This window comes from Balaenoptera borealis (genome assembly GCF_965194805.1).
Source record: "Balaenoptera borealis genome assembly, chromosome: 20".
Classification (NCBI taxonomy): Eukaryota; Metazoa; Chordata; class Mammalia; order Artiodactyla; family Balaenopteridae; genus Balaenoptera; species Balaenoptera borealis.
Genome location: NC_138879.1, coordinates 13,255,601 through 13,283,325, shown reverse-complemented (window position 1 = coordinate 13,283,325; position 27,725 = coordinate 13,255,601). Strand labels below are relative to the sequence as shown.

Sequence of the window (27,725 nt, the reverse complement as noted above, 5' to 3'; positions counted from 1 at the left end):
AACACTATAGAATTTCATACAATGCAATTATTCGGTTTTCTTAAGGATTTTTATATCTATATACATATGGAACATTGGTCTGTAGTTTTTTGTGTGGGTTACATGTCTGGCTCAGGGTTGAGAGTAGAAGGTCTCGGACTTGCTGATGTAGCTTCATGAGAGCAATAACTGTGTAGAACAATTCAGCCCACTTTTGTCTCAACCTCCCATGTAAACTAGCCTCACAGCCTGCATTTAGATGGCAGGAAAACCATTTACTTATTTTCACGAATAAGTGTCTACTTTGACTAATTACAGATTTTTTTTTTAATACCAGTTGGTGGTTAAAAAAAAAAAAGAGGAAATTCAGGCATACAGAAAGGTCTGCAATGAAATGTAAAAGCTCCACGCCCTAGGAGCAACCAGTGTTTTTTAGTTCCTACTGGATTTATTTAACTCACAGTGTCAGTTGATACTTGCTATGAAAGAGGAAACATTTAGCCCACTGTAGGTACTTCACACTTCCCTTTCTCTGTTTTCCCCCCTCAGAGTTTTGGTTTGTCATAATATATCTATATTGTCAGGGCTTATAATCTTTACATTCTGTTCTGTAACTCTTGTTGTTTTATGTACTTGACTTAGTTGATTCCGACAGTTTAAACCTTGCAAAAACAGCACTAATGGTTTTTTAAGTAACTGTTATTCACTGCAGACCACCTAGTGGATTAGACTTGGAGGAGGAACTGAAATAAATCTGCTGCTAACCCCATGAGGCACACTGAGGGGATTCCCAGGTGTCAAAATCTATGGAGCCTTTAAAAAATCTTCTGCTTTATTCCCTTCTACTGTATACGCATGCACCATTGTTTGGCTTTTTTTTTTTTTCTTCTCTTTTTATTTTATTTAATTTTCTTTTTAATTATGTTCCTTTTTAAGTTCTCCGAAGTACTTCTTCAAGTAATTTTTCCGTATCTGGTATGTGGATGGTAAAATATTTAGAGTATTAACATGTCTGAAAATGTCTTTATTTTGTACTTATACTCAATTGACAGTTCATCTGGGTATAGAATTCTAGGTGCAAAATAATTTTCCTTAGAATTTTGGAGGAGTTGCTTCATTATCTTCTGGTATCCCCTGATTCTAGTAAGAAATCTTACGTAAGTCTGATTCTTGTTATTTTAAAGGTATCTTTTCTGCAAGTGTCTAAGATTTTTCTCTTTATGTTTTGAGTTTTGAAATTTCACGATGCTGGGTCAAGTTGTGGTTGTTTGAAACATTCATCCTCTGTTTCTGTAAAAATGGTTCGCTTTGCATTTTTAGCTTTAATTGTAATCTAGCGTGCTTCCAGTAGTTTGACTTTACAGTTTTCATATGAGACTTGAAAACAGTATGCCTGCACACATTGCTAGAGCTGAAAGTGGAGGCAGGACAGATGATGAGACAGACTGTGGCTGGTGGGGTTGAAGGTGGAGGCAGGGCAGATGATAAGACTGGCTGGTGGACAGGTTCCTGTAGGTTTTAGGAGTCATGTCTTTCTTTAAAAAGAAACTTTGGTTGCATGTTAGAATTGCCTGGAGAGGCTTTAAGAATCCTGATGCCTGAGTCCTACCCTAAGATGTTCTCGTGTAATTGGTCTGGGGTGCAACCCTGGCATGCGGGTTGTAAAAGCTTCCCAAAACATACTGAGGCACATCCAGGGTTGAGAACCACTCCTTTAAAATCCTCAGGAATGGTGTAGCTTCACCTCCATAGTGGGCTTGGTCTTAAGGGAACCTTGTAGCTCCTGACACAGCTGAAGGTTTGGGATCCCTCTGGAATACCCCTCAGATGAGATCCAGGGGTGTGTTAGCTCGGCTACGAGATCCTGTTCGGACCCAGCGGGTGACTTGCCAAAACAAAGACTCGCAGCTACTCAGATCCTTTCCAGGTGGGTGGGTGAGTCAGTAGGGTTGTGGCATAGGATTGAAGCATTCGGGGTAGCTCTCAGGGGAGAGGCGTGAGCGGGAGAGACAGTTCTGCTCTTTCTAGATGCCTCTTGTCCTCCAAGACCCCTTCTCATCTTCCCGCTTTCTCTCTGCTCTTTTCTGCTGGTGTTGGGTGGTCAGGGGACTCAGTGGGTCTCACTTGCTGATTCTTGCTTGTGCACCTTGCAAGCTCACGTGGGTCTCGCCTGAGTCCTGATTTACTCAGAGTTCACACTGCCCCCGTTGATGGCACAGCTGGGATCGGAGCTCTCTGGGGCCCACCCTCAAACAGATTTAAGCATCTCTGAACACTGGCTGTCAAGTAAGATAGTGTGCTTCTCCACGAGGGGCTTAAATGCATCTCCTTCCACTGAGGGCAGCCAGGGCAGGTACCCTTCACTTTACCTTTTGCAGCTTCCTGCCAGCATTTTGTTTTTGTTTTTTTGGAAGGGGGGCAAGTAGAGGGTGGATGTTGGTGAAAATGAGCTAAGAAATAGTTGGGCTTCAGAGAATGAAGCAGAGACTTCTCTCCCAGAAAGTGCTCCCCTGCCCTGCCTTGCGTTCCTCACAAATAGCAGCCAGTGCACTCTACTTAGGAAAGCAGAAAATTGTATAAAATATTTTAGAAAAAAATTTTAAATCAGAAATAATTTTAAAATCTTGGTCTTTTAAAAGAAGAAAGCCTTTTCCCTGCTATCTTAGAAGGTTCCTATGGAAAGACCGTGTTCTCTGACATCGCACAGTGACCCATCGCACAGAGCTTGTGGTGGGTGAGGGCAGCACATGGTCCTGCCTTCTGGTGCAGCATCTGAGATGCCGAGGGTGGGCGGCGGGGCAGGTGCTTGAGTGAGGGGGCTCTGGAGCCGCTGCGGGGTTGGGTCCACTGCCCCCACCCCGTGCCTCTGTTTCCTTCTTTGTGAACAGGCTGTAGCATTAGGTGCCCATGTGGGTGTTGGGAGGGCGTAAGGCAAGCTGATGTGTGCCGGGTTCCAGAGGAGGCCACACACGGTGGGCCCTTGAGAAGTCTTAGCAGCTGTTCTGTTATTGTCTTCCTCCTCCTCCTCCTCCTCATCTCATGCATATTTTTAGTATTTTCCCCCAAATTATTTCTTGTTTTCATTATCTTTACTCTGTTTGAAATAGAAAATTTTTTATAAATCAGTTATTGTGCAACATCCATTTCAACCTGCTTCTGAAATGTGTGTAAACAAATTGTGGTTTTTGAAACTACTATGAGCAACCTTTCAAAGTATTCTTTAATTAAGATGTTTCACATCTTCCATAGTTGAACAAAAGTAAATTAAAGGCATTTTGATGACTATTGTGATTGCTTGTGTAATCTCCACTTTAAAAGCAAGTTTTATCATTCATAAAACACTTTTTATAGAGTAGATATAACTTGAGCCATATCATATTTGTATGTATTCTATAAATAATAAAAAAGTAAATTTTAACGTTGTGAAGAAATGATTCTGCTGTCTCATTGAAGTTGGATAAAGCAAGCGAATTCATGGGAATCCTGTGTTACACATTAATAAAACAGTTAATTTGGATTATGTCAGAAAGGACATATTTTCCTATAACAACATTTTCTTAAATAGGAAATGTTATATCGACTATTGGATAATGTAGATCCAAAGTGTCTATTTTCAGGAGTGTTGGGTATTTAAATTGGGTTAAGATTCATTTACTATTATTTCATATCATAATAGAGCAAAACATTTCTTAATAATGTGGTCACTTGCTAAAATTGAAATAAAACACAATCCCACCCTCTTCTCTCCAAGAGTAAGGAATGTTAATATCGCACCGAGGCGGGAGTTTTTCCTGCTGTGGCCATGACAACCGACTCCCCTCACAAAGGGACAGACCTCCCCAAACATCAGGCCCTGGCACAAACATTTGACTTTTCAAGGCAATAATATTAAAGCAAATTCCTTATCTTTGCCAAACACAAGATTCATCGTGAGAAACTTTCAGCTTCCTTAGTAGATGCATTTTCCTTCATTACCCAAATTCTTGGGTTTGATTTTTCCCCTTCTAAAACCCAACGCTAATAAAACCACTTTTTAAACACAGCTCCTGTTAATTTCAATGTGTCTTTTCCCATTTTTCGTTTTGATTCCATGAGCTCTTTCTCTGGGCCTGCCTTGCTTTGTGGTGATGATGGAGATTTACCTATAGTTGCTAATCCATCCCCAGGGGTCAGGAGCCAGGCCTCTGTCTCCCCTTGTGTGCATTTCCTTCTCTTGCTTGTTATACCTGTGGTTCTTTGAAATCTGTGACTGTCCTGCTAACTGGTTTGGGTTGGCCAAGTTCTAGGATTAATGCTGGAAATTAAGGTGCTACCTCATGTGAAAACAGCCAGAGGCACTGCTCTGGGTCACACCCTTTGACGCCCTGCATGAGGGCCAAGGTCCTTACTGCTGGTTGCAGTGTGGTTTGTTCCAGAATGTGGCTGAGTAACAGGAGGGACCTGCCTTCTCCCTCTGTTCCCCTTACAGCAGAAAACTGGGGAGCACCTGGGGTGAGGCCTGGGGTAGACACTTTGCTGGTATCCCCTGGGACCAACATTTTTTAGGTTGTCTCAGCTCTGAGTAAGAGGGATTTATTGTTTTAACTCTGCCCACACCTGTTCTGCTTTGTGCCACTTTCCTCGGTGGCACCAAATCTAAGTGTCTCTGTAATACGATTCAGGCACCAGAATTTCCTTTCTAGGGAAGGTGGGAATTGTGCCCCTCTAAGGCCCCTTGGCCCCCTCTTTTGCGCTAAGTGCCTCCTCTAACCTGCCCCACCCTCAGCATGCAGACCAAGCTTGCTGCGTGTTCATTGCTGCGCTCTGTTCCTTGTTCGGAAGCCTTATCCCGGCTGCCCTCCCTTGGAAGCTGCCAGTGCTCCCATGCTGGTCACTGCCCAGCTCATCCCTCGGGACCCCATTCTCTCGATGTAAACTCACGTCATCTCTCTGGCCCCCTCTGCTGTGGTCTCGTCTTCTCTCCATAAGCCTCCCTAGAGCTTCCCACCGTTCATTTGGCATTTAATATAGGTTGTCGGTTACCTCTCCTTCCAACTCAGTTGCAATCTCTGAAGGCAAGGATTCTAAAACATTTCTTAAGATGTAATATCCGTACAGGAAAGTACGCCTATCACCGTTGTACAGCTCAGTTAATTTTCACAAACTGAACACACCGTGCAGCCAGCACCCTGATGAAGAGCGGCATCACCGGCCCCAGAAGCCCCCCTCCCCAGGGGAAACCGCTTCCCTGATTTCCGGGTGCGCAGGTGAATCTGCTGCCTTTGTGCTCCATGTGCTGTCCCCGCATGGTGTCTGCTCCCTGCGCTTGGCAGTGCAAGGGGCACTCACGCCGCGTGCGACCAGGATTGTCCATCCTCCTGTGTATTTTCATATGCATGGTGTACTTTCCATCCCAAGAGGGGTTCTTGGGCCGGTCATGTCTTGGTGAAGTAGGGTCTGTACCTCCCGGAAGAGCTGGGGGTCCCAGTATGTGCAGGAACAGTGGACACTGAAAGGGCCTGTAACTCATCACTGAAATATGTGTTCAGGAAACTGCCCACGAAGTGTCCAGTCCAGTGAGCTTCTACCAGCCAATCGCACGTGTGTATGTGGCCCCAACTGCCGGGTAACCGTATCGTGACTTTTATCAGCAGAGACTTTATAGAAAGTGTTCCTGCCGGTTCTACTCAAGTCCTTCCATTCAGGGACATTGTAATTGTGTTTTTTAAAAGTATTCCCCAGGGTTTAGCTTAGTGCTGTACTGGATAAATGTTTGCCGGCTTTATTTTCCTCCTGTGAGCACATCCTGCTTTAACAGTGGTACTGGATGGACTGTCGTCTCTTATCATTATACTTACTCCATCAGTTTCTTCTAAAGCGGCCCGATTTTTTAGTTGGTGGTGCAGAATGTTCCTAGCTTTCCTACTGTGTGCATCACACTGAATTTTATGAAAGAGAATCCATTGAAAATTGAATTCTAAAAGAGCTTTTCCTTTTCTTTTTTAAACAGTCGGATATTCTAAAAATCAAGCAATAGCACAGAGCTCAGGGTCTTACCTTTGCTTTTTGGATTCGGTAAGTAACTCTTTGTTTTATTTAAAATGTGTGACTACATGTTGGTTGAATAATTAAGAGGTATTACATTTTAGTGTGGTTCTTGAAAATCATTGTTCTAATATGTTACAATCAGCCTTTAAGGTTGATAAGTTGTTGCTGTTTAATTGCTGTACTACCTAATGAGGGAATTGATTTTTGATAAATAGGGTTACATATAAACACAAAATTGCACAGCAGAGAAACATATAAACAAAGTGAAGATAAGCTAGGAAGGTGTTGACAAATACAATGCTTAAAAGATTAATAGCCTTAAATAGAAGTAATTCATGCAAGTTGGTGAGAAAACACAAAGAAAAGTGAGTGGTAGATAAATAGGGAAGGACAGGAGTGGGTACTCTCAGAGGTAGACATGCAAACAATGACCTTTGAAAAATGTTACATCGTTTGTAATCAAACACAAATTAAATTAACTGAGATACTACTTTTAAAAATCAAATTAACAAAGTTCTCTACAAATGTAGATACTCAGTGTTTGGAAATGCAATGTGAACTGGTAGCATTGACAGCATAATTTTGCATTTTGTATTAAGAACTTTAAAAATGCTTGTGCCCTTGACCCTGAATTTCACTTCTAGGTATCCTTGAAATTCTGAAAAAGATTTATGTACAAAGAGGCTTTAGTGTTATATTTATAATGATGGAAAATTAGTTAATGGAAACAAGTTAATACTGGATAGTAGATTAGCAGTGAAGTGAATTGTGGTCAATCTGTATGAGAGAATTACTGTAATGTTCATAAAGAATTTTTAATAACATGACAAATGATTATGATGGGTGAAAAAAGAACATAATTGTATGTGTAGTGTATACTCAACTTTAGATTTTCTTTTTAGTGACTTTAAGGCACTCTGAGAACATTTATCTGTATGCAGTCTTCCCTTGGGCTCCTCCAGGTCGGGGGGGGGGGGTGGGGTGGGGGGGGGTGCAGGGCTCCTCCAGGGTCGGGTTACACTCCTTTTGTCTGACCACTGCCCTTTGGGCTCCTTTTCCTCTACATTTATTTGTTTTGTTTCTTTGATTTTCCATCTTTGTGGTTTTGTTTCTTCTGCTGTGTCCGGGCTCATCCTGGTGCTCGACCTCTGACCTTAAATTGGACCCCGAGCTCCTTGCTTGCAGCCCCTCCCTTCTCTGAAGTGCAGTGTAAGGCAATCGTTTTCTTCTCATGACAGCTGTGGGGTGTCCCATAAGTTCTGAGCAGAAATTTTAGTTATCGTCATTGTTTTCCAGTTTCCAGGGTGATTTCTTTTCCTCTTTGTGAATTTAGGTCCCAGGGTCTCAGGGGCACAAAACTGGATGAACCCTGACCCTGGGTTCAGGACGCCTCCTCGTCACTGGTCCATGCATCCGTCTTGTTGTTTGCTTCTGTGTCCGCGACTGTGCCTCTATGTTTATTTTGATAATGCTCGGCACCTGTGAGCCTGCTGTCCGAGGCTAACGTGAGCTCCCTGCTCCGACCTCGTTATGCTGACTTCTGCTCCTGGCAACCACCACACAACGCCTTGTCCTCACCCCCTGCTGAACTTTTTGGTATCTATGCAAATCTGAGAAAAATCAATTAAAAATTCTTAGTTGTGTTTAACTTTATAAAAAGAGTACCAGGTTGTATATAATATTTTTGAACTTTTTAAACTTAAATTGTTAAGGTCCATCCATATCGTTGCACGTCATTATAGTTCATTCCATTGTTTTAAATTGAGGTAAAATTTATATACAGTGAAATGCAAGATTTCAGTGTGAAAACTGTGTACAAAGTGAGCAATATGAGGGTTTTGACACTTGTATACACCCCTATAACTAACAGCCCAGTCAGGGCGGAGGATGTTTCCGTCACCCAGAGCTGCTTCCAGACAGCGTGAGTGACGCCACGTGGTGTGAGCACCTGCGTTTAGCTTCCACGCCACGTCGTGGTCACCCGTGACCGTGAGGGGCGGTGGGTCGCTCTGTGCTTTAACCCGTGGTGTGAAGCTACCACAGTTAGTTTCTGTGCTACTGCTGGTCGACGTTCGAGCAGTTGCCAGTTTGGGTTATTTTATTTTATTTTTAATTAATTAATTTATTTGGCTGCATCGGGTCTTAGTTGCGGCATGCGGGCTCTCTAGTTGCGGCACACGGGCTTCTCTCTCTAGCTGTGGCGCGCGGGCTCAGTAGTGGTACGCAGGCTCTCTAGTTGTGGCGCGCAGGCTCTAGAGCGCGCAGGCTTGGTTGCCCCGTGGCATGTGAGATCTTAGTTCCCTGACCAGGGATTGGACCCGCTTCCCCTGCATTGGAAGGCAGATTCTTAATCACTAGACCACCAGGGAAGTCCCCTGTTATTTCAATAAAAGTGCCATAAACATCCTGATGTAAGTCTTTCTGTGGGTGTGTGTTTCCCTTTCTCTTGGGAAGATACCGAGGGGCGGAGTTGAGGAATCGCAGGTGAAGGGACCTGCCGGGCGCAGTAGGGCCGCTCTGTGTCACTCCACCTTCTCCCAACATTGATGGGTCAGCCTTGGTTTCAACCGTTCTAGCAGATGTGAAGTGCGTCTCATTTGTTTTCATTTACATTCCCTGATGGCTAGTGATGTTGAGCACCTTCTCATCGGTTTATGCGCAATTCACAAATCCTCTTTTGTGAGATGTCCAAATCTTTGCCTATTTTTTAAAAAATGGGTTGTTTGTCTTATTCGTGAGTTGTGGATGTTTGTTGTGTATTCTGGATACAAGTCCTTTGTCAGATATGTGTTCTGAGTATTTGCTCCCTGTCTGTGGCTTGTCTTTTCATTTTTTAATGGTGTCTTTTGATGAGCAGAAGTTTTAAGTCTTGATGAAGTTCAAATTATTGATTTTTCTCTTTTATAATTAATTTTTTTTTTCTGAGAAGTCTCTGCTTGCCCTAAAAAAGTTATTCTCTTGTTTTCTTACTTTTATGTTTAGACCCATTATCCACCTTGTGTTCATTTCTGTGTCTCATGTGGTAGGAAGCAGGCGTTAATTTTTTCATATGAATATTAAGTTGCACCAATGTTGAAGAGACTTTCTATTCTCAGTTGAATTGCCCCTGTGCTTTGTGGAGAATCAATTGGCCATGTCAGTGTAGGTTTATTTCCAGACTTTCTGTTCCATTCTGTTTCTCTATTGTCTGCAGCTCATTCATTCGTCTGCTGTACAACATTCCACTGGGCAAACACACTGCGTGTATTCACCCATGCTCCTACTGACGGGCACCCGGGCCGTTTCCACGCTCTTGCCCTTGTGAATAGCTGCTGTGGATGTCCTTGCACGCACCCCCTGTTGTACACGTATGAGACTTCCTCTTGGGTTCACACCCAGGAGTGAGTGTCCAGGACTCAGGGGATGGGCGGGTTCGTCTGTGGGGGAGGAGCTTGATGCTGTCATGTGGCTGAAGACGTCCGTCCCTCCTGGCAGGTCACTGCGGGTCCCGAGCCTCCCCAGCACTGGCTGTCCTCAGGCTCTTAAATCTTGTCCAGCAGGTGGGAGCAGAGTGGAGCCCCTCTGTGCTTTGATTTGTGCCCCCTGATCTCGAGCTGTGGTCAGCCTCACTCCATGTCAGTTGGCCATGTGAGTTTCCTCTTTTTGTGACACGTGTTGACATCTTTTTGCCCATTTTCCTTTTTCCAACTTTGAGAAGAGTGGCAGGGATAGTACCAAAAACTCTGTTTTGAAGGCCAGCATTGCACCCATCAGCCCGGAGCACTTCCGTGTGTGTTTCCTGTAAAGAAGAACGTCTCCTCCGACCCAGAGCAGGAATGTCTCGCCGACAGGTGGCTGATACTAGTGCCCACCTCATTCACGTTTCACCCAAGGGCCCCAGAACCCATGTTGCCTTTACCTGGGAGTCTTTCATCTCCTCCTCTGGAGCTTTCCACAGCACCTCCCTGACTTTCTTCATCTTGATGTTTTCGAAGATTCCCAGGCACTTTTGTAGAATGCCCTTAAAACTGAGTAACGGTGTTGGGCCAGGTGTCTCTGTCCAGAAATCTCAGGAGGGGCGCTGCCTTCGTCTCACTGTCCCCTTGGGTGCCTGTGATTTTGATTTGCCCCAACCCTGACGATGCCCTCTGGTCACTTGACGAAGGAGGCGTTCCCCATCTGGGGGCTCCCGTAGAGACTTCTCCTTTGGCCCAGCCTTCCTCGGGCAGGGGGTGTGAGGATGGTGGCGGGGTCTGCGGGGAACAGGCCTTGGCCCCTGAGTGTGTGCTTGTGGGAAGAAGATGGCTGTGGTCTCCAGTGAAGGCTGGGTGCGAGTGTTCCCGCTGTGTTCGGTCTCAGCATGGGAGTGATGCCAGCGCTGCACAGATGGCGCGTCAAAATGGACCATTTCTGCATGAAGAATGGGTTCATGAGGCCCCTTTGCTGGGGCATCGAGGTTGCATTTTGACTTGTTAGCCACCTGGGATGCAGTCTGGTGCCCGTGTTTGGATTCAGAACATATTTCACTAGGAGTGATAACATCGGGGGAGACCAGCTCCCATGCTGCTCCTGGGACTGGAGTTCATTCATTCAGCAAATCGGTACCTGGATGTGCCAGGTGCAGCAGCGGGTGCAGGGGATACAGCAGCGAACAGACAGACGGAGACAGCGAAGCCAGAACTCAGGCTACATCAGGCCCCGTGCCTCTGCTGCCTCCCTAGCCTCCCCTGAGAGCGGCCGCTTCACCTCCTGCAGCCCACGCCCCCGGGCCCTGCCCTTTCTCTCTCTCATGCACCTGCCTTACCCACCACACCATCCCCTCCGGCTTCTCAGTGGCGCTCTCACCCCTCTGTGCAGTGGCAGGGCCTGCCTGCGCCTGGGATTTCCCACCCCCAGCACTTCAGATCCGCACACGGCATTTATCACCTTCAGTACTGCGTTCTTTATTATCGTCATTGTCGGCCTTCCCTGATAGAATGCCAGCTGCACACAGGAGGGAATAGGCCCTGTTTTATCACTGATGTTTCTGAAGCACCTGGAACTTGGCAAATAGTAGGTATTAATAGATACTTGTTAAATGAATGAGTGGAGTTTGGGTTTATGTGTTCAATTTAAATGGTTCAGTTAGATTGAATTAGATACTTCTGTATACTTATCTTGGAACCCAGCCATCCTGTTGGCTGTCATTTCCGTGGAGAGCGATGTTCTGAGTTTCTGAGTCTGTTTACAGATTGACTTTCAGAGCCCGTCACTGTAGTGCAGCCCTTCAGAGAGTGTGCTCTTAGTAGCTGTCCTGCAGGCTGCTGCCTGGGGGCCAATAGTGCCTTTCCCAAGTGTTGGAAGGGCCTCCCAGGGTGACCTCGGTGTCACTCCTAGTCCCAGATGTGTCCAAGGATATTTGTTTTGGAGAGAAAGCGAGTCACACAAAGATCCCGATTATCTCAGAAGGTGTCTGTCAGCAGTGTTTCGGGTGAGCAGGAGGTCGACACCCATCCCCTTGTGGGAAGTTGAAGTCCGCAGAGACAGTCCCTCCAAGCCCAGGAGGCAAAGCACAAAGCTCAGGGACACAGGGATTTGCCCCCAGAAGAAACCCATGCAGAGTGGGGCTGGCGCCTCCCACGAGGGCCTGCGGGGCTCTGGCCTATGGCCTTCAGACAGAGGACCCACGCTGTGTGATCTGGGCACCATCATCAGGAAATAAATTCCTACTTAGAAGGGGGTGTCTGTGGCCTTTCCTAAAAATGTGTTTTGCATTTCCTTATGTCGTCTTTGATTTCTTTCATCAGCATTTTGTGGTTTTCGGATACAGATCACGTACATATTTTGTTAAGTTTGCACCAACACACTTCATTTTCTTTGGAGCAGTTGTTTGTGGACATAATATCTCTAATTTCTATGTTCGTTGTTAGTATATAGATATGTGATTATTTTATGTGTTGATCTTGTAGAACTCACTGGTTCTAGGTTTTTAGATTAGATTCCTGAGGATTTTCTAGGTGGACAATCACATCATCTGCAAATGGGAGCAGTTTTATTTCTTCTTCTCTGATCTGGAGGCCTTTTATTTGCCTTTCTTGCCTTATTGCTCTGGCTGGAACTTCCATGCACGTGGAGCAGACATCTTCACTTTCTCCTGACCTGGGAGGAAGCAGTAGCTTTTCACGTTGTGTGTCATCCTCTGTTCCTAACTTGCTGAGAATTTTTATCATGTGGACAGGTGTTGGATTTTGTTGCATGCTTTTTCTGTGTCAGTTGGAACTTATTGGTTTTTAAAATATGTTTTTTACTGAAGATTTATAAGATTTTTTCCATCTTCCTGGAATTTGGGAGTTTTTCTGTGTGTGTCAGGAATCATTTCTGGAATGTGGCGAGCTCTTTCAAAGTACAGACTTAAGGTTTTTTCAAATGAGATGAATTTTTCTATATTGGCTCTTAATTTCTTCCTCTTAGCTTGTTTTCTTCTTTTGGGTTCTTGTGTTTGAATGTTGGGTCTTACAGTTTGCTCACTTCCCTTTTGATTTCTGTTTCTCTGTAACTTTGAATATTATAGTTCGACCTTCCAGTTCATTTACTCAGTTGTGGGCTGTGACCACCCCTTTCATCTTCGCCATTGCTGTTAGAAGTTAGATGTTATGCTTTCCATTCCTCCGTGTTCTAGGACACCTTTGAGAGCTCCTCTTTTTTGTCCTCTCCTCCAGCAGCTCTAGAGAGCTGCCACTTCGCTCTGTGTCCTGGGTCCTCGTAGGCGCATTAATGGTTGATTTTGTTTGTTTATGGCTCTCTGCACCCTTGGAGGCCAGGCCACACCGTCCGGGGGCTGTGGCAGCAGGTGTGCCAGGAGGTGTGGGGTCTCCACTCCTGGGACTGAGCCCTTTTATCCACAGGTGGGTGGCCTCTGCTGGGTCTGGGAGAGACCTGCTTCCAGGTGTCCTGGGTTTCTGGCCAGTTCAAAACCCAGTTCTTTCCCAGCCTCAGGGGTGAAGAGAAACTTAATCGTCTGGCTACCCCTTTCCCCAGTCCTCCCGGCAGATCTGCTGACCTTCCTGGTGAGCCTGGGCACCCCAGCCCTCCCCAGGGTGTCTGCAGATCTGTAGGCTCCTGGAGCACGCAGTCGGTCTTGGGGCTGCTGGCTGCTCTCCCCTCAAGCTCCTGTGCAGTTGTGGCCTTTTGCTGCCCTCTGGGCTGGCCGATGTGTTCAGTGTTGGAGGGTATCAAGCACGAGGTCTCGGCCGGTGTTTGCAGCACTGTGGTCACCTCCCCACTCCCTCTCTCAGCAGCACGGCATCTGCTTGCCTGGCTGCAGAAGGTGGCTTAGGCCACGCTGACTGTCAGAGGGCAGCAGGGGCCTCCCTCACCACATCCAGGACAGGAGGCTTCCATGAGGCTCAGCCCGGGTCTTCCGTGTTCCAGGAGTGTTACCAACCCACTTAGATTTGCCAAAGTCATCTTCGTTTCATGGTGGGGTCAGCTTCCTGGACTGTCCCCACTTTCCCCTCCAAGCAGGCGTTTTATACCCAGTAGGTTTAGTCATCCCGTGAAGTGTGCTCCACTGAGGCCATGGAGGCTGTGAGCTCGCCCGCCCATCCACGCCTGCTGTTCGTCTTGGGTCCTGGAACAGTGTTCTGCTACAGTGCAGAGAAGCAGCACAGCACCTCCGATGGCGTCTGTGTTCAAGTTAGAAACGGGGGTGCCCGCCTGGAAGATAGCCTGGCACGGCGGCAGTTCCTAAGCTGGCTGCAGGAAGGTCCACGTGAAGGGTGATCTCTCTAAGATACGGCGCTGCATGCTAGCAGGGATCTGTTGAATCCACTGCGCTTTTCTCTTGAGTTTCCCAGCTTCCAGCTGTCGGGGCTAGTGGAGGATGCGGTGCTAGGGGAACGGAGGAGGCTGCCCTTGCTGGGTGCCCGCAGGCTGCCTGCCCAGCCCCAGGGGAGTCTCCTTCCTGACAACTGGGAGAGCTGCTCGGCCGCCTGGACACGCGGAGGGAGGTCCCGCTCTCAGGAGGGACTGTCCTGGACCTTTGTGTTCTTGGCTCTTGTATACCCTGCCCTGACCCCGTTCACCTTTGGGTTTAAAAGGAAGCATGGGACAGAGCAGGGTCCTGCCTGGGTCAGGCCTGAGTCCTCCCCATGCCGTGCCCGCCGCAGTCTGGCTTTTTTTCTCTGTGAGATCAGAGAAGGAACCGGCACAGAATCTGGGTGGTGGGCCTGGGGGGGGGGGAATCTTTTAAATAACTGATTTGCAGGTGACTGAAAAAGTGATTTCAGCCTCTTTTGCTATTAACCATTTTTTCCAAACTACTGGTAAGTTGAAGCATTGACTGATGTAGATATTAGCGGTTTGTGTTTCTATTTCCCCTCCAATTCTTCCCTGCGCGTGTGGGGAGGGGGTGGAATGTTGAGACAGCAGGAAGAGGATTGAGTGCCTCCCGCCACGTCCCTCCTGGGAGTGGAACACAAGACCACGCGCTTTACTTTGAGGGTTTTTGAGAGCAAAGCATTTGACCACAGGGCATGGTGGTTACCACGAGGCTACTGAATAGTGTTATTTTCACTATATTTGGAATGGTGTATGGGCCAGTAACTTATTAAATGCAGATGTTGCCAGCCGAGTGAGGAAGTTTGTTTCTCCTGTCTCTGCATCACATGCCACCTAATTTTTTAAAACTTTACTAACGTATAGTTGATTTACGATGTTGTGTTAATTTCTGCAGAACAACAAAGTGACTCAGTTATACATATATATATTCTTTTCCATATTCTTTTCCAGTATGGTTTATCACAGCATATTGAATATCGTTCCCTGTGGCCACCTGATTTTTATGTTTGACTTGTCAATTTTAGCATGGGCTCATTCAGAAAAGAATATTGGCATCAGCTAGAGATAATCTGCTACAACTTTAGAAAACAGTTGAGAAATGTTGTGCGTTCAGGTCTGAAACAGGTGGAGGCTGCTGCTTTTCCAGGTGTGTCACCTAGAAATTTCAGCTCTGCAGGTAAGCACTGTGGCCCCCCCGAGCAGGAGACAAGTTGCTTGGAAGCCCCAGGAGAGGTGCAACCAGGCTGGGAGGAACCAGAGCCTGGGGCACTGGGGACTCTCCAGGTCCCTTCTCCCTGCCAGCCTCTCTGTCCCTGAGTCCTCACGCCTGTCTTATAGCTGCTGGTGGGCAGGAGGTTGTGCATTTTCATGTGAATATATTTATAATTGAGCTGAACTTCAGTTGTTTTAAAATCAAAGGCAATTTTGGCACGTTTTAAAGTTATACTTTTCCTTCTGTCTTCAACAGTGTAACATAGTAAACAAACATTCCCCCTCCATTAAAATAAATAATCGACAGGAAAATCAAAGTTTTCTGTAGAAATTCTTTTACAGGCTTTATCAACTAATTTGAGTGTGTTGATGCCGCTGTGTGGTACGCGGGGTCAGTAGGTGGCATGGTGCTTTTAGCTGGATTCACTAAGAAGCTGGGTTGCAGACTTCCGGTCCTGAAAGCCCGCGCGGTTTGTTGCCTGCAGGGGCCACGCTGGGAGCAGCAGTCAGGATGGCCAGCCCTGCCCGCCTCTCCTTCTCCAAACACACCACTCACTTTCCTTTCTGCTCTCCCCCACCTTTTCTTTCCTGAGAAAAAAATTATGGGGTTGTGTTTCAGACCCAAGACCTGGAGGGTATCAGCTGGCTCAAGAGCAGGGCCATGTGATTTTAGTGGTGGCCGTTCCCAAGGAGGCTCAAGAAACAGGTGTTGACCTTAATTTAATGCGGTGGAGGAATGGGCGACCCCTTACTTGATGGCAGCTGCCAATCGGTAAATATCCATGTGTGTAGACTCTTCTACTCCTGTTCTTTGAAAGAAGAAATAGTCCTTATTCTTAACACTCATGTTCAGAAAGATTTTCCTTGAACAGAGGAAAGACAGAAAATAGTTGAAGACAGACCTGAGACGTCTCGGCACCGTAGCTACTCGCACTCCCTCGAGGCCCGTCCCTCGGCACGCCACACACTCTTGTTTTTGTCAGCACCATAACCTGTTGTGCCTGGAAAGCTCTGCTCTTGCTAAGTGCCACTAAACTTGATTTTTAAGAAGAAATGATGCCTCAGACAGTAGTGAGCTTTTGAGATATTTTTTGTTTGTACAGAGTGTTTTCATTTTAAGGCTTAGGAAAGGGGGATGACCCGGGTGTTTGCTCAGCTGCTCCTTCACAGCGCTGGTTCCGAAACCGCCGGCCAGGGAGAGAGCTTGCTGGAGACGGGGATTTGGGGCCCGCTGCTGCAGGCACTCACGCTCCCGGGCTCCCCGACAGACTCGGCTTTAATGAGCTCCAAAGTGGTTCTTTGGCGGCCAGCATGGGCTGCGTGGGCCTTGGGTGGCCTCCGCCTAAGAACTTGCATTTTCCCACGTTCTGGTTCTCAGGTAGGTCAGTGCCGGACCGTGTTGTCCCAGGTGCTCCATCCATGGTGTTCCCGAGGTCCGAGCGGTCATCTTGTCCATCGCGGAGTCTGGCTCTTGCTGCTCGTTTTGCTGTCCCTCTCTGTCTTACCGAACTGCGGGGGCTGTGAGAGCAGAGGTCTCTCTGTGTCCTGCACGGGGTGTCCTGGGCCCCGGTGGGCACTACGTCGGAGCTGCCTGCCCTGCAGAGCCCACAGCCAGGGTGGGCTTGCAGAGAAGAGGAGGCAGAGTTGTAAGGAAAGATGGTGTGGATTCCACCCCGGAGAGGGCGCGGTTCGCTCTGCACGCATGTGCTCCGGGTGGACCCCAGTCCGGCTCAGGACCAGAACCAGGACCAGGGCCAGGGCCAGTGCCGGGCGTGTCCTCCCACCGAGACTCCCTCCGCCCCCCTTCCTGCCAATCTCTTGCTGGTGGGAGGGAATTCTTGTCTTCTCTCCTAACTGAAGGTAATTCCTTCCTCCACTCCTCCAGGACAGAGCAAGTGGCAGGGGTGGGGCTCCAGGAAGAAAGGGGCGGAGCTGGGGCAGAGCAAGAAGCAGGGGTGGGACGTTGGCAGCACTTGGGTTCTGGGTTCTGTTGGAAGCGCTGTCAGCAGAGGAAAATGCACAACTTGAATTTGTGCGTGTATGGTAAAATTGTGCGTTTGAGTCTAAGTTATTTTTGTGTTCTTCTTATGCTATAATTATAGCTGTAGAAAAATTGTATATGCGTATAGATAGGGACTAGAAGGGAACTTAGAACGGTGAGAACAGTACGTTCTGAGGATGAGGGTGTCGTGTATAAACCTGAACGTTCCTGGTATTGCTGCTATGGCGCTTGTGCAGTAAACCCAGAATTATAATATTTTCAGAAAGCATCATGGAGTGAAGTCAGATTAAGTTTTTTCTAAATACTGAGTTTACTTTATTAGAGACATTATACTTTTTCCACTTGACTGGGATATTACTTACATATAATAAAGTACACTCATTTAAGTGTACATTCAATGAGTTTGACAAATGTATACACACATATAAAAACCACCTCAGTCAAGTTCAGAACGTTTCCATTGCCCCAGAAAGTTTCCACATGCCTCTTTACAGTCATCCCCCCACTCCTTGAAGCAACTACACATGTGATTTCTTTAGGTTAGTAATCTAATTATCTGTTCTTTCGACAGATTAGATTTCCCCCCCCCTGTTCTAGAACTTCATATAAATGGAATCATACAGTATATATTCTTGTGGTTGACTTCTTTTGCTCATCATATGTTTTTGAGATTTATCCGTGTTGTTGCTTATACCAATAATTCAGGTATTTTATTGCTGAGTAGTGTATTCCAATGCATGGATAAACCACACATTGTTTATTTATATAGCCATCCATTGATGGACATTTGGATTGCTTTCCAGGATTTGGCTATGATGAGTAAAGATGCTGTGAAAATTTGTGTACAAGTCTTACCATGGACATTTGTGTTCGTTTCTCATGGGTAAATATCTAGAGATAGAACTGCTGGGTGATATAATACATGTACATTTAACTTTGTGAGAAACTTCAAAACTATCTTGCAAAGAGACTGAGCCATTTTACACTCCCCCCAGCAATTTGCGAGAGTTCCAGTAGTTTCATATTGTTACAGCACTTGGAATTGTCTTTTAAATTTGAGCCTTTGTAGTGTGCATGTAGTTCTATCTCATTGTTTTGGCTTGCATTTCCCTGATGACTAAATATGTTGAACATTTATTCGGGTGCTCAGTGATCATGCCTATATCTTCCCGTGTGAAGTGTCAGTTCAAATCTTTTGACTATTGTTTTTATTAAGTTCTTTGTCTTAGTATTGAGTTTTTAGATATAAAAACTGAATTCTTTATGTAAGTTCTTCCTCCGGGTTTAGTTTGCCTGTTTATCTTCTTCTTTTTTTTTTTTTTTTTTTTTTAAAGATTTATTGATTGATTGATTGATTGATTGCTACGTTGGGTCTTAGTTTCTGTGCGAGGGCTTTCTCTAGCTGCAGCAAGTGGGGGCCACTCTTCATCGCGGTGCGCGGGCCTCTCACTATCGTGGCCTCTCTTGTTGCAGAGCACAGGCTCCAGACGCGCAGACTCAGTAGTTGTGGCTCACGGGCCCAGTTGCTCCACGGCATGTGGGATCCTCCCAGACCAGGGCTCGAACCCGTGTCCCCTGCATTAGCAGGCAGATTCTCAACCACTGCGCCACCAGGGAAACCCCCTGTTTATCTTCTTAATTTCCTAAAACCACCTTTTGATGAACAGAAGTTGTTAATTGTTACAAAGTCCATTTTACCCGTTTTTCCTTTTAAGAATTAGACTTTCTGTGTCCCATCTAAGAACCTAAGAAATTGTTTTCTACCCCAAGACTTTCTTCTCTATTTTCTCCTAGAAGTTTTATAGTTTTATCTTATACATTTAGATCTGTTATCTATTTTTAAGTTAATTTGAGGGTATGATGTAAAGTAGGGTTTGAGGATCATTTTTTCCCCTATGATAACTGGTTGTTACTATCCTTTCCCTATTGAGTTACCTTGGCACCTTTGTTGAAAATCAAATGACTGAAAGAAATATAGATCCATTTCATTTCTGGACTCTCTGTTCTGTTCCATTGTTCTTTGTATCTATCTTTATACCAAATCCATACTGTCTTGATTACTGTGGCAGCTGTAGTGATAAAGCTACAATGTCGTTTTATTGAAAAAATCAGGTATTTGTAAGTCCTCCAACTTTGTTCTTCCTTTTCAAAGTTGTGTTCACATCTGTTTAGGTCTTTTGGATTTCTGCAAAATTTTAGAATCAGCTTGTCAAGCCTGCTTGGATTTTTATTGGAATTGAATTGAATTTATAGTTCTGTTTGGGAATCTTAATATTGAATCTTCTAATACATAAACATGGTGTATCTCTCAATTTATTTGGGCCTTCTTAAATTTCTCTCGGAAATGTTTTGTAGTTTTCAGTATACAGGTCTTACATAAATTTAACAAAATACTTCCCAAGTATTTTATGGGTTTTGATGTTATTGAAAATGGTATTAACAATTCATCTCCCAGTTTTATAGTTGTATTACTATAAATATACTAAATTACCTTATTAGTTCTAGTTTTGTTTTGTCTTGTTTTTGTTTTTTGGGGTAAGAACTCACTATGAAGTGACCACGGCACCTGTGAGTGAAGACTGCCTCTTTCTCTCTGGTCCGTGTGCCTTTATTCCTTGTTCTTGGCCCATTATCCTGGCTGGGACCACTGCCCTCCCCCCAACCCCAGGCAACACTGAATAGAAGTGGTTCTGGTGACAGTCCTTGTCATGTTCAGATTTTTATTTGTTTCATCATTTACAGTAAATTAAATTTACCATAAAATTTACAGTAAATTAAATTGTGTGGAGCAGAAGTCGCTCCTTTTCATTGCTGTTTAATATTCCACGATATGAATATGCCCAGTTTATCCATTCTGCCGTTTGGACATTTGGGTGTTTGAGCAATGCTGCCAAGAAATCCTTGTGCATGTATCTGGGTGCACACACACAGATGCACACGTAGGGGTGGAACTGGGATGTCTCTGTGTACCCGTGTTCGGTGGATGCTGCCGGGTTCCCACAGTGGCTGGTCAGTTTGCGCTCCCTCCAGTGTACAGGCATCCTGGCTGATTTGTATCCTTCCTCACAGCTCTGCATGTGTCTTTAGCCCAGCGTGAACATGTGTGTGGCCTGCTTCTGGCCTCTGTGTTCTGTCCAGTTGGGTTACTGATCTGTCCTTTTGTCTGCCGATACCACAGTGTAGCTTTAGAGAGCATACTGTAATTTGATGCTATATGTTTTCTTGTTCATCTACCTAATATTTTGGGCTGTTTTTTTAAAATCTTTTTGCATTTTTATATAAATGTCAGAGTAATTTTGTTAATTTTCACAAAATCCCCTCTGAGGATTTTGACTGGAATTATATTGAATCTATAGATCAATTAGGTGAGAACTAACTTCTTTATGATATTGAGTCTTCCTAACAATGAATATATGTTCGTTGATTTATTTAGGTCTTCTTTAATTTACCTCAATAGCCATGAGTAGTTTTCATAGCAGAGGGCTTACAAGGCCTTTGTTAAATTAATACCTTGGTATTTGATTTTTTTAAAAACATTTTTATCAGCTCTACTGAGATGTAATTCACATAAAAATCCACCCATTTAAAGTGTACAATCCAATGGTTTTCAGTATATTCATAATGTTGTGCAACCATCACCACAATCTAATTTTAGACCTTTTCCATCACCACAAAATTAAACCCCATACCTATTAGTAATGACCCCCTCATTCCCCCAACTCCTAGCCATGGGCAGCCACTAACCTCTTTTCTGTCTGTATGGATTTGCCTGTTCTGGACATTTCATATAAATGGAGTCTACACTATGTGGTCTCTGTGACTGGCTTCTTTTACTTAGCATGATGTTTTCAAAGTTCATCATGTTGTAGCATGTGTCAGGACTTCATTTCTCTTTACTGTTGCATAATAGTCCATTTTATGAATATACATTTTTTTTTGTCTATTTACTAGTTGATGAACATTTGGGTTATTTCCACTTTTTGACTATTATAAATAATGCTGCTATAAACATTCCTGTACAAGTTTTTGTGCGGATAGATGTTTTCAGTTCCACCTAGGAGTGGAATTGCTGGGTCACATGGTAACTCTAATTTTAACATTTTGAGGAACTGCCAAAATGTTTTCCAGAGTGACTATACCATTTTACATTCTCACCAAAGAGTTATTTGATCTTTTTTGGTACTATTGTAAGAGGCATCATTTTTAAAAATTTTGTACATATGAAGAAATTATTTATTGATCTTGTATCCAGAAACCTACTATTATTTTTTTTTTTATAAATACCATCTATTCTCTTTATTAATCTTTTTTTTTGGCTGCGTTGGGTCTTTGTTGCTGCGCATGGGCTTTCTCTAGTTGCGGCAAGCGGGAGCTCCTCTTCGTTGTGGTGCACGGGCTTCTCATTGTGGTGGCTTCTCTTGTTGCGGAGCACCGGCTCTAGGTGCGCGGGCTTCAGTAGTTGTGACTCACGGGCTCTAGAGCGCAGGCTCAGTAGCTGTGGCGCATGGGCTTAGTTGCTCAGCAGCATGTGGGATCTTCCCAGACCAGGGCTTGAACCCGTGTCCCCTGCATTGGCAGGAGGATTCTTAACCACTGCGCCACCAGGGAAGCCCCCAGAAACCTTATTAAATTTATTTTTAATTCTAATATTTCTCTGTTGATTATTTTGGGTTCTTTATGTAAGCAATCATTTTTTCTCTTTCTAGTAAGCGTTGTATCTTTTATTTCTTTTTTTGGACTCAAGTCTCCAGTGAATTGTTAAATAGAAATCATGATAATGGGCATTCTTGTTTCCTTTGCAGTCTCAAAGAGAGCGTTGAAACCTTTCACTGTTAAGTACAATATGTTGTTTACTGTAGATTTTTTTCATATATAGCCTTAATAAGTTCTCTCCAAAAGCTGAAGAAATATAGGATGCCCTGAGACAGAGAAAGGGTACTGGGATTGGGTGGAAATGCTTCAGAAAAGTGTCATTTCTGTTCCCCTCCATTTTAACTGCTCTCCCTCTGCTGTGAGCTCCATCCCTCTGCAGTTGTCACTCACAGGACTTCCATTTAGGATCTCTCCTTCGATTGAATGCCAGTAACACTCACCTCTGCAATAGACTGAAAGATCTTCAATGTCAGGAAGGATGTTGTGTCTTCAGGGTGGCACTGGTTACTGCTAGATATAGAACTTGCAAATATTTTCTCCCAGTCTATGGTGGTCTTTTTACTTTCTTGATAAATTTATACCTAAATTAAAACACAAAATTTTTAACTTTTGAAGAAGCCCAATTTGTCAAATTTTTCTTTTCATCATTTGTGCCTTTGTTGTCATATTTAAGAATTCTTTGCTTAATTCAAAGTAACCAATATTTGCTCCAAGTTTTGTTACCTAAGATTTTTAAATTTTAGCTCTTATATTTAGGTCTGTGATCTATTTTGAGTTAATTTTTGTGTGTGATGAGGGTCTGCATTTACCTTTTCCCTGTGGTGATCCACTTGTCCTAGCAGTTTGTTGAAAAGACTATCCTTTTCCCATTGAACTGCCTTGAATCAACCGTAATTGCAAAGGTTATTTCTCTATTCTCAGTTATGTTCTACTGATCTCTATATTTATCTTTAAGCCACTGCTGTAGCTTTCCAGTAGTGAGTTTTTTGTTTTTTTGTTTTTTTTTTTTAATTTTAGAACACCACTTTTTTTTTTTTTTTTTTTTTTTTTTTAATTTATGGTTGTGTTGGGTCTTCGTTTCTGTGCGAGGGCTTTCTCTAGTTGCGGCAAGTAGGGGCCACTCTTCATCGCGGTGCGCGGGCCTCTCACCATCGCGGCCTCTCTTGTTGCGGAGCACAGGCTCCAGACGCACAGGCTCAGTAGTTGTGGCTCACGGGCTTAGTTGCTCCGCGGCATGTGGGATCTTCCCAGACCAGGGCTCGAACCCGTGTCCCCTGCATTGGCAGGCAGATTCTCAACCACTGCGCCACCAGGGAAGCCCCCAGTAGTGAGTTTTGAAGTCAGAAAGTGTAAGTCCTCCAGCTATAATATTTCTTCCTTTTTCAACATTGTTTTAGCCATTCTGGATCTTTTGTATCTCCAAATAGATTTTAGGATCAGCTTGTCATTTCTACAAAGAAGCAAGTTGAGATTTAGATTTCTGTTGTATTGAACCTGTAGGTCAATTTGGGGAGAATTGCTTTGCTGAAGAATTGAGTCTTCCAGTCCTTCACCATGGGATGTCTATCTGTTTATTTAGGTCTTTAACTTCTTTCAGCAATGTTTTGTAATTTTCACCACACAAGTCTTGTAGTTCCTTTGTTAAATTTATACCTCGATATTTCGTTCTTTTGATGTTATTGTGAATGTAAAATTTTCTGAATTTTATTTCAGATTCTTCAATGCCAGTATATAGAAATACCATTGATTTTTGTATCTTGATCTTATATTATGTGACCTTGCTGAAATTAATTCTAGTAGTTTTTTGGTGGATTCCTTAGGGTTTTCTAAATACAAGATCATGTTGTCTGCAAATTGAGGCAGTTTCTTCCTTTCTGATCTGGATGCCTTTTATTTCCCTTTCTTGCCTGATTGCATTGACCAGAACTGCAGTGCTCTACAGAAGTCACAAGAGCAGATATCGTCCCTGTTTCCAACCTCAGGGAAAGCATTCCATCACCCACCATTAAGATTTAGCTGTAGGGGTTTTGTAGATGCTTTTCATTGGGTTGGGGAAGTTCCTTTCTGTTCCTACTTTGTTGAGAATTTTTATCATGAATGACCATTAGATTTTGTGACATGCTTTTTCTGCACTTACTGAGAGATCATCATGTAGTGATTGTTCTTCTTTCTTTCAGTATGATCTATGACATTAATTGGCTTTCAGATGGTAAAGCAACCTTGTATTTCTGGGATAAATCCCACCTGGTTATAGTATATAATCCTTTTTATACATTGCTGGATTTGGTTTGCTTATTTTGTCAAGGACTTTTTCATCTATATCCATGTGGGATATTGTTCTTTAGTTTTCTTTCCTTGTAATGTCATTTTCTGGCTTTGGTATCGGGTAATATGAGCCTCAAAGAATGAGTTGGCTGCCTCTTCCTTTTTCTGGGAGACTTTGTAAAGGTGGGATGTTCTTTATTCTTTGAATGTTTGGTAGAATTCACCATCTGAGCTTGGACTTTTTTGTTTGGAGGTTTAAAATTACTAGTTCAATTTTTTTTTTTTTTTTGGCTTTTTATAGATCTATTTCGATTTTATATTTCTTCAATCAATTTTAGTAATTCATGTCTTTCTAGGAATTCATTCATTTCATCTAAATTATCTAAATGTTGGCATGCAGTTACTTATAGTCCTTTTTAACTTCTATGAGGTAAGAACTGCTGTCTCCTTTTTCACTCCTGAATTTAGTTATTTGTGTCTTCTCTTTTTCTTGATCTGTCTAGCTCAGGAGTCCACAGATGACAGCTCATGGGCCAAACCCACTGGCAGCCACTGTTTTTGTATAGCCTCTAAGCTAAAAATGGTCTTTTTATTTTTAAAGTGTCGTAAAAACAAAACAAAACAAAAAAATACCAAGAATATTGACAGAAACCGTATGTGGCAGCAAAAGCTAAAATATTTACTATCTGGCCCTTTATAGAAAAAGTTTATTCATCTCCAGTCTAGCTAAAGATTTGTTAAATTTCTTGGTGTTTTCAAAAAAACCAACCATTATTTTAATTGATTTTCTTTTTTTCTACTTCATTGATTTCTGCTCTAATCTTTATCTTCCTTCTGCTTACTTTTGGTTGAGTTTGCTCCTTTTTTTTTTTTTTTTTTTGATAGTTGGTTCCTAAGATCTTTCTTTGTTAATAGAGGCATTAACAGCTATAAAATTTTCTCCAAGAATTGCTATAGCTATTTTGCGTCATGTCATGTTTTCATTTTCATTCACCTCATAGTATTTTCTAATTTTCCTTGTGATTTCTTCTTTAACCCATTGGCTATGTAGAAGTACATTGTTTATAGCCATATATTGGTGGTAGATTTCCCCAAATCCTGCTATTTTTGAATTCTAACAATTTTGTTGTGGTGAGAGAACACACTTTATATGCTTTTAGATCTTTAACATTTTCTGATCCCTGTTTTGTGGTCTAGTATGCAGTCTGTTGTTATTGGGTGGGTGTTGCATAGTTAGATGTCAGCAGGTTGATGTTGTTGGGTAGGTGTCCATAGAGAGAAGTCAGCAGGTTGATGTTGTTGGGAACATGTGCATAGAGAGAAGTCAGCAGGTTGGTATTGTTGGTTGATGGTGCAGTACTTTGTCAAGTTATTCTATCCATTCTTGATGGTGGGGTATTGAAGTCTCCAACTCTTATTGTTGAATTGTCTATTTCTCTCTTCAATTCTGTTCATTTTTGTTTCTGTTTTTTCACTGCTGTTAGGTACATGAATATTTATAATTGTTGTATCTTTCTGATGGATTGACCATTCTGTCAATGTTCAATGTCCCTCTTTGTTTCTATTAAAGTTCTTTGTTTTAAAGTCTGTTTTGCGAAATTGAGTTATCTATAGTGGGGTGGATAGACCTAGAGTCTGTCATACAGAGTGAAGTAAGTCAGAAAGAGAAAAACAAATACTGTATGCTAACACATATATATGGAATCTAAAAAAAAAAAAAAAGGTTCTGATGAACCTAGGGAAAGGAATAAAGACGCAGGCGTAGAGAATGGACTTGAGGACACGGGGAGGGGGGAAGGGTAAGCTGGGGCGAAGTGGGAGAGTGGCATGGACATATATACACTACCAAATGGAAAATAGATAGCTAGTGGGAAGCAGCTGCATAGCACAGGGAAATCAGCTCAGTGCTTTGTGACCACCTAGAAGGGTAGGATAGAGAGGGTGGGAGGGAGGCGCAAGAGGGAGGGGATATGGGGATATATGTATACATATAGCTGATTCACTTTGTTATATAGCAGAAACTAACACAACATTGTAAAGCAATTATACTCTAATAAAGATGTTAAAAAATAAAATAAAATAAAAGTCTGTTTTGCCCCGTATTAGTATAACTACTTCATCTCCCTTATGGTTATAGTTTGCTTGGTGTATCTTTTTCCATCCTTTCACTTTCAGTGTATTTGTGTCTTTGAACCTGAATTTTGTCTCTTATAAATAGCATATAGGTAGAACTTGTTTTGTTTTTGTGTTTGTTTTTTTTAATTGCAGTTTGACAACTTTCATCTTTGATCAGAATTTTGAATTTATTCACATATTTCAGTTTTTTACGATTGGATTTATGCCTGCCATTTTGCTATTTATTTTCTATGACTCATATTATTTTTGTTCCTCTGTTCTTTGTTTACTGCTTCCCTTTTTAAAAAATTAAATAGATGTTTTCTAGTGTACTTTTTATAATAAATTATTGATTTTTAACTCTTTTTGAATTATTTTCTTAATGGTTGCTCTGGGAAGTCTTTTATTATCTGTTCTTTCGTGTGTTTTTACTTATGTGCCCAGTTATCTTTGTGTACTGGTCATTGTATTTGAATACTTCTCTGTGGAGTGAATTTGAGGCCTTGAGTGAAAGTTCTTTCCCTCAGAGATTTTCCTTTGCTTCTTCCAGGTGCCTGGGAGAACCACCATCCTGGGACCCTTGTTATCCAGTTTTGAGGCTCCCAGGCCCTGTTAGGCTATGTATCTCACACACCTCTTACCTTGAGGAGGTAACCAACCTGCCATGGCCTGAGCTAGGAAATGTTGTCATTGAATAGCAGTCCCACCCCCACCCCGCCGAGTCTTGAGCAGACACTTGGCTCTGATTTCCATTCCCTGCAGCCTCACAGGGTTACCAGAACCATCGGTCGGAATTTCAGCTATTTCTTGTAGATCAGTGAGGACTTGAGGGTACAAGTGGCTTGTTTCCTCTCTCGGCTAATGCTTCTCAGAGATTTGGGCCCAGTAGTTCCCCACAATCTTGTTAACTCTCTGTTTAAGACTCTTTCAATATCTTTTACAACTTTCTTAGTTGAACAGAGCAGGATTGTTTGTGTGCCATTAGCCTGTCATTTCTGCAAGTGGATTTGGGGGCATTTTGACCTGCCTGTGGGTCCTGCCCTGCCCTGTACAAGCTAAGTAGCAAAATCATGGGCAGACAACTTCTCTCGCGCTTACTTACTTCCCCTCAGTATCTCGGAGTTTGGGAAAACGTAGGTAGGTCACATGTGTGAGTCCCTTGACACCGTGCTTTGGAAATAGGCTCTCAGTGTGTGGGTTGGGTTTGCTCTCTTCTCTTCCCTGTCCTTCAGGATCCTCTGTTTGGAGTGTGGGTCCTAAGGTTGAGGTTTGACCAGGGAATTTCTATCTGTGTCTTCAAATACTATTTGTCTAAAACTCAAGCATAAGAAGACTTAACAAAAACAAAAAAATCAACTTTGCTTTCTTCCACAGAAGATCTTGGCTGTAGACTATTATTTCCTTCATTTGCAAGTGGTCCGTCCTGCCCCTCACCCATCCTGGGCGTTGGTCATCCCTGGGAGTCCACAGCCTCGCTCCCTCAGGACCACCCTCCACTCAGAAGCTGCAGAACTCAAAGATGCAGGTTTCTTTCAACTCTGAAATTCTTTGGTTGGATTAGTTTTTCTCTACCCAATATTTTTATGGTCAGAAAGGAAACAGTGTTTCATCTTGAATTAGTGTTATTTTTATAATACATTAAAATTCTTTTCCCTTGGCTGCCAAGAACATTTCT

The 27,725-nt window shown here is 43.5% G+C and overlaps 1 protein-coding gene across 10 annotated transcripts in view; it reads left to right on the top strand.

Moving 5' to 3' along the window:
* Nucleotides 1–27,725, top strand: part of B3GNTL1 (UDP-GlcNAc:betaGal beta-1,3-N-acetylglucosaminyltransferase like 1) — a 107,596-nt gene that overhangs the window by 9,303 nt on the left and 70,568 nt on the right. For 8 of the 10 annotated variants that reach the window (XR_014238823.1, XM_082374255.1, XM_082374257.1 and 5 more), the window contains exons 4-5: nt 5,969–6,033; nt 27,425–27,571. Coding sequence is in view for 9 of the 10 variants with exons in the window: in XM_082374255.1 (XP_082230381.1) it covers nt 5,969–6,033; nt 27,425–27,571 (212 nt within the window). In the remaining variant the exon portion in view is untranslated. The remainder of the gene's footprint in view (nt 1–5,968; nt 6,034–27,424; nt 27,572–27,725) is intronic. The other 2 variants (XM_082374259.1, XM_082374258.1) reach the window with 1 other exon arrangement.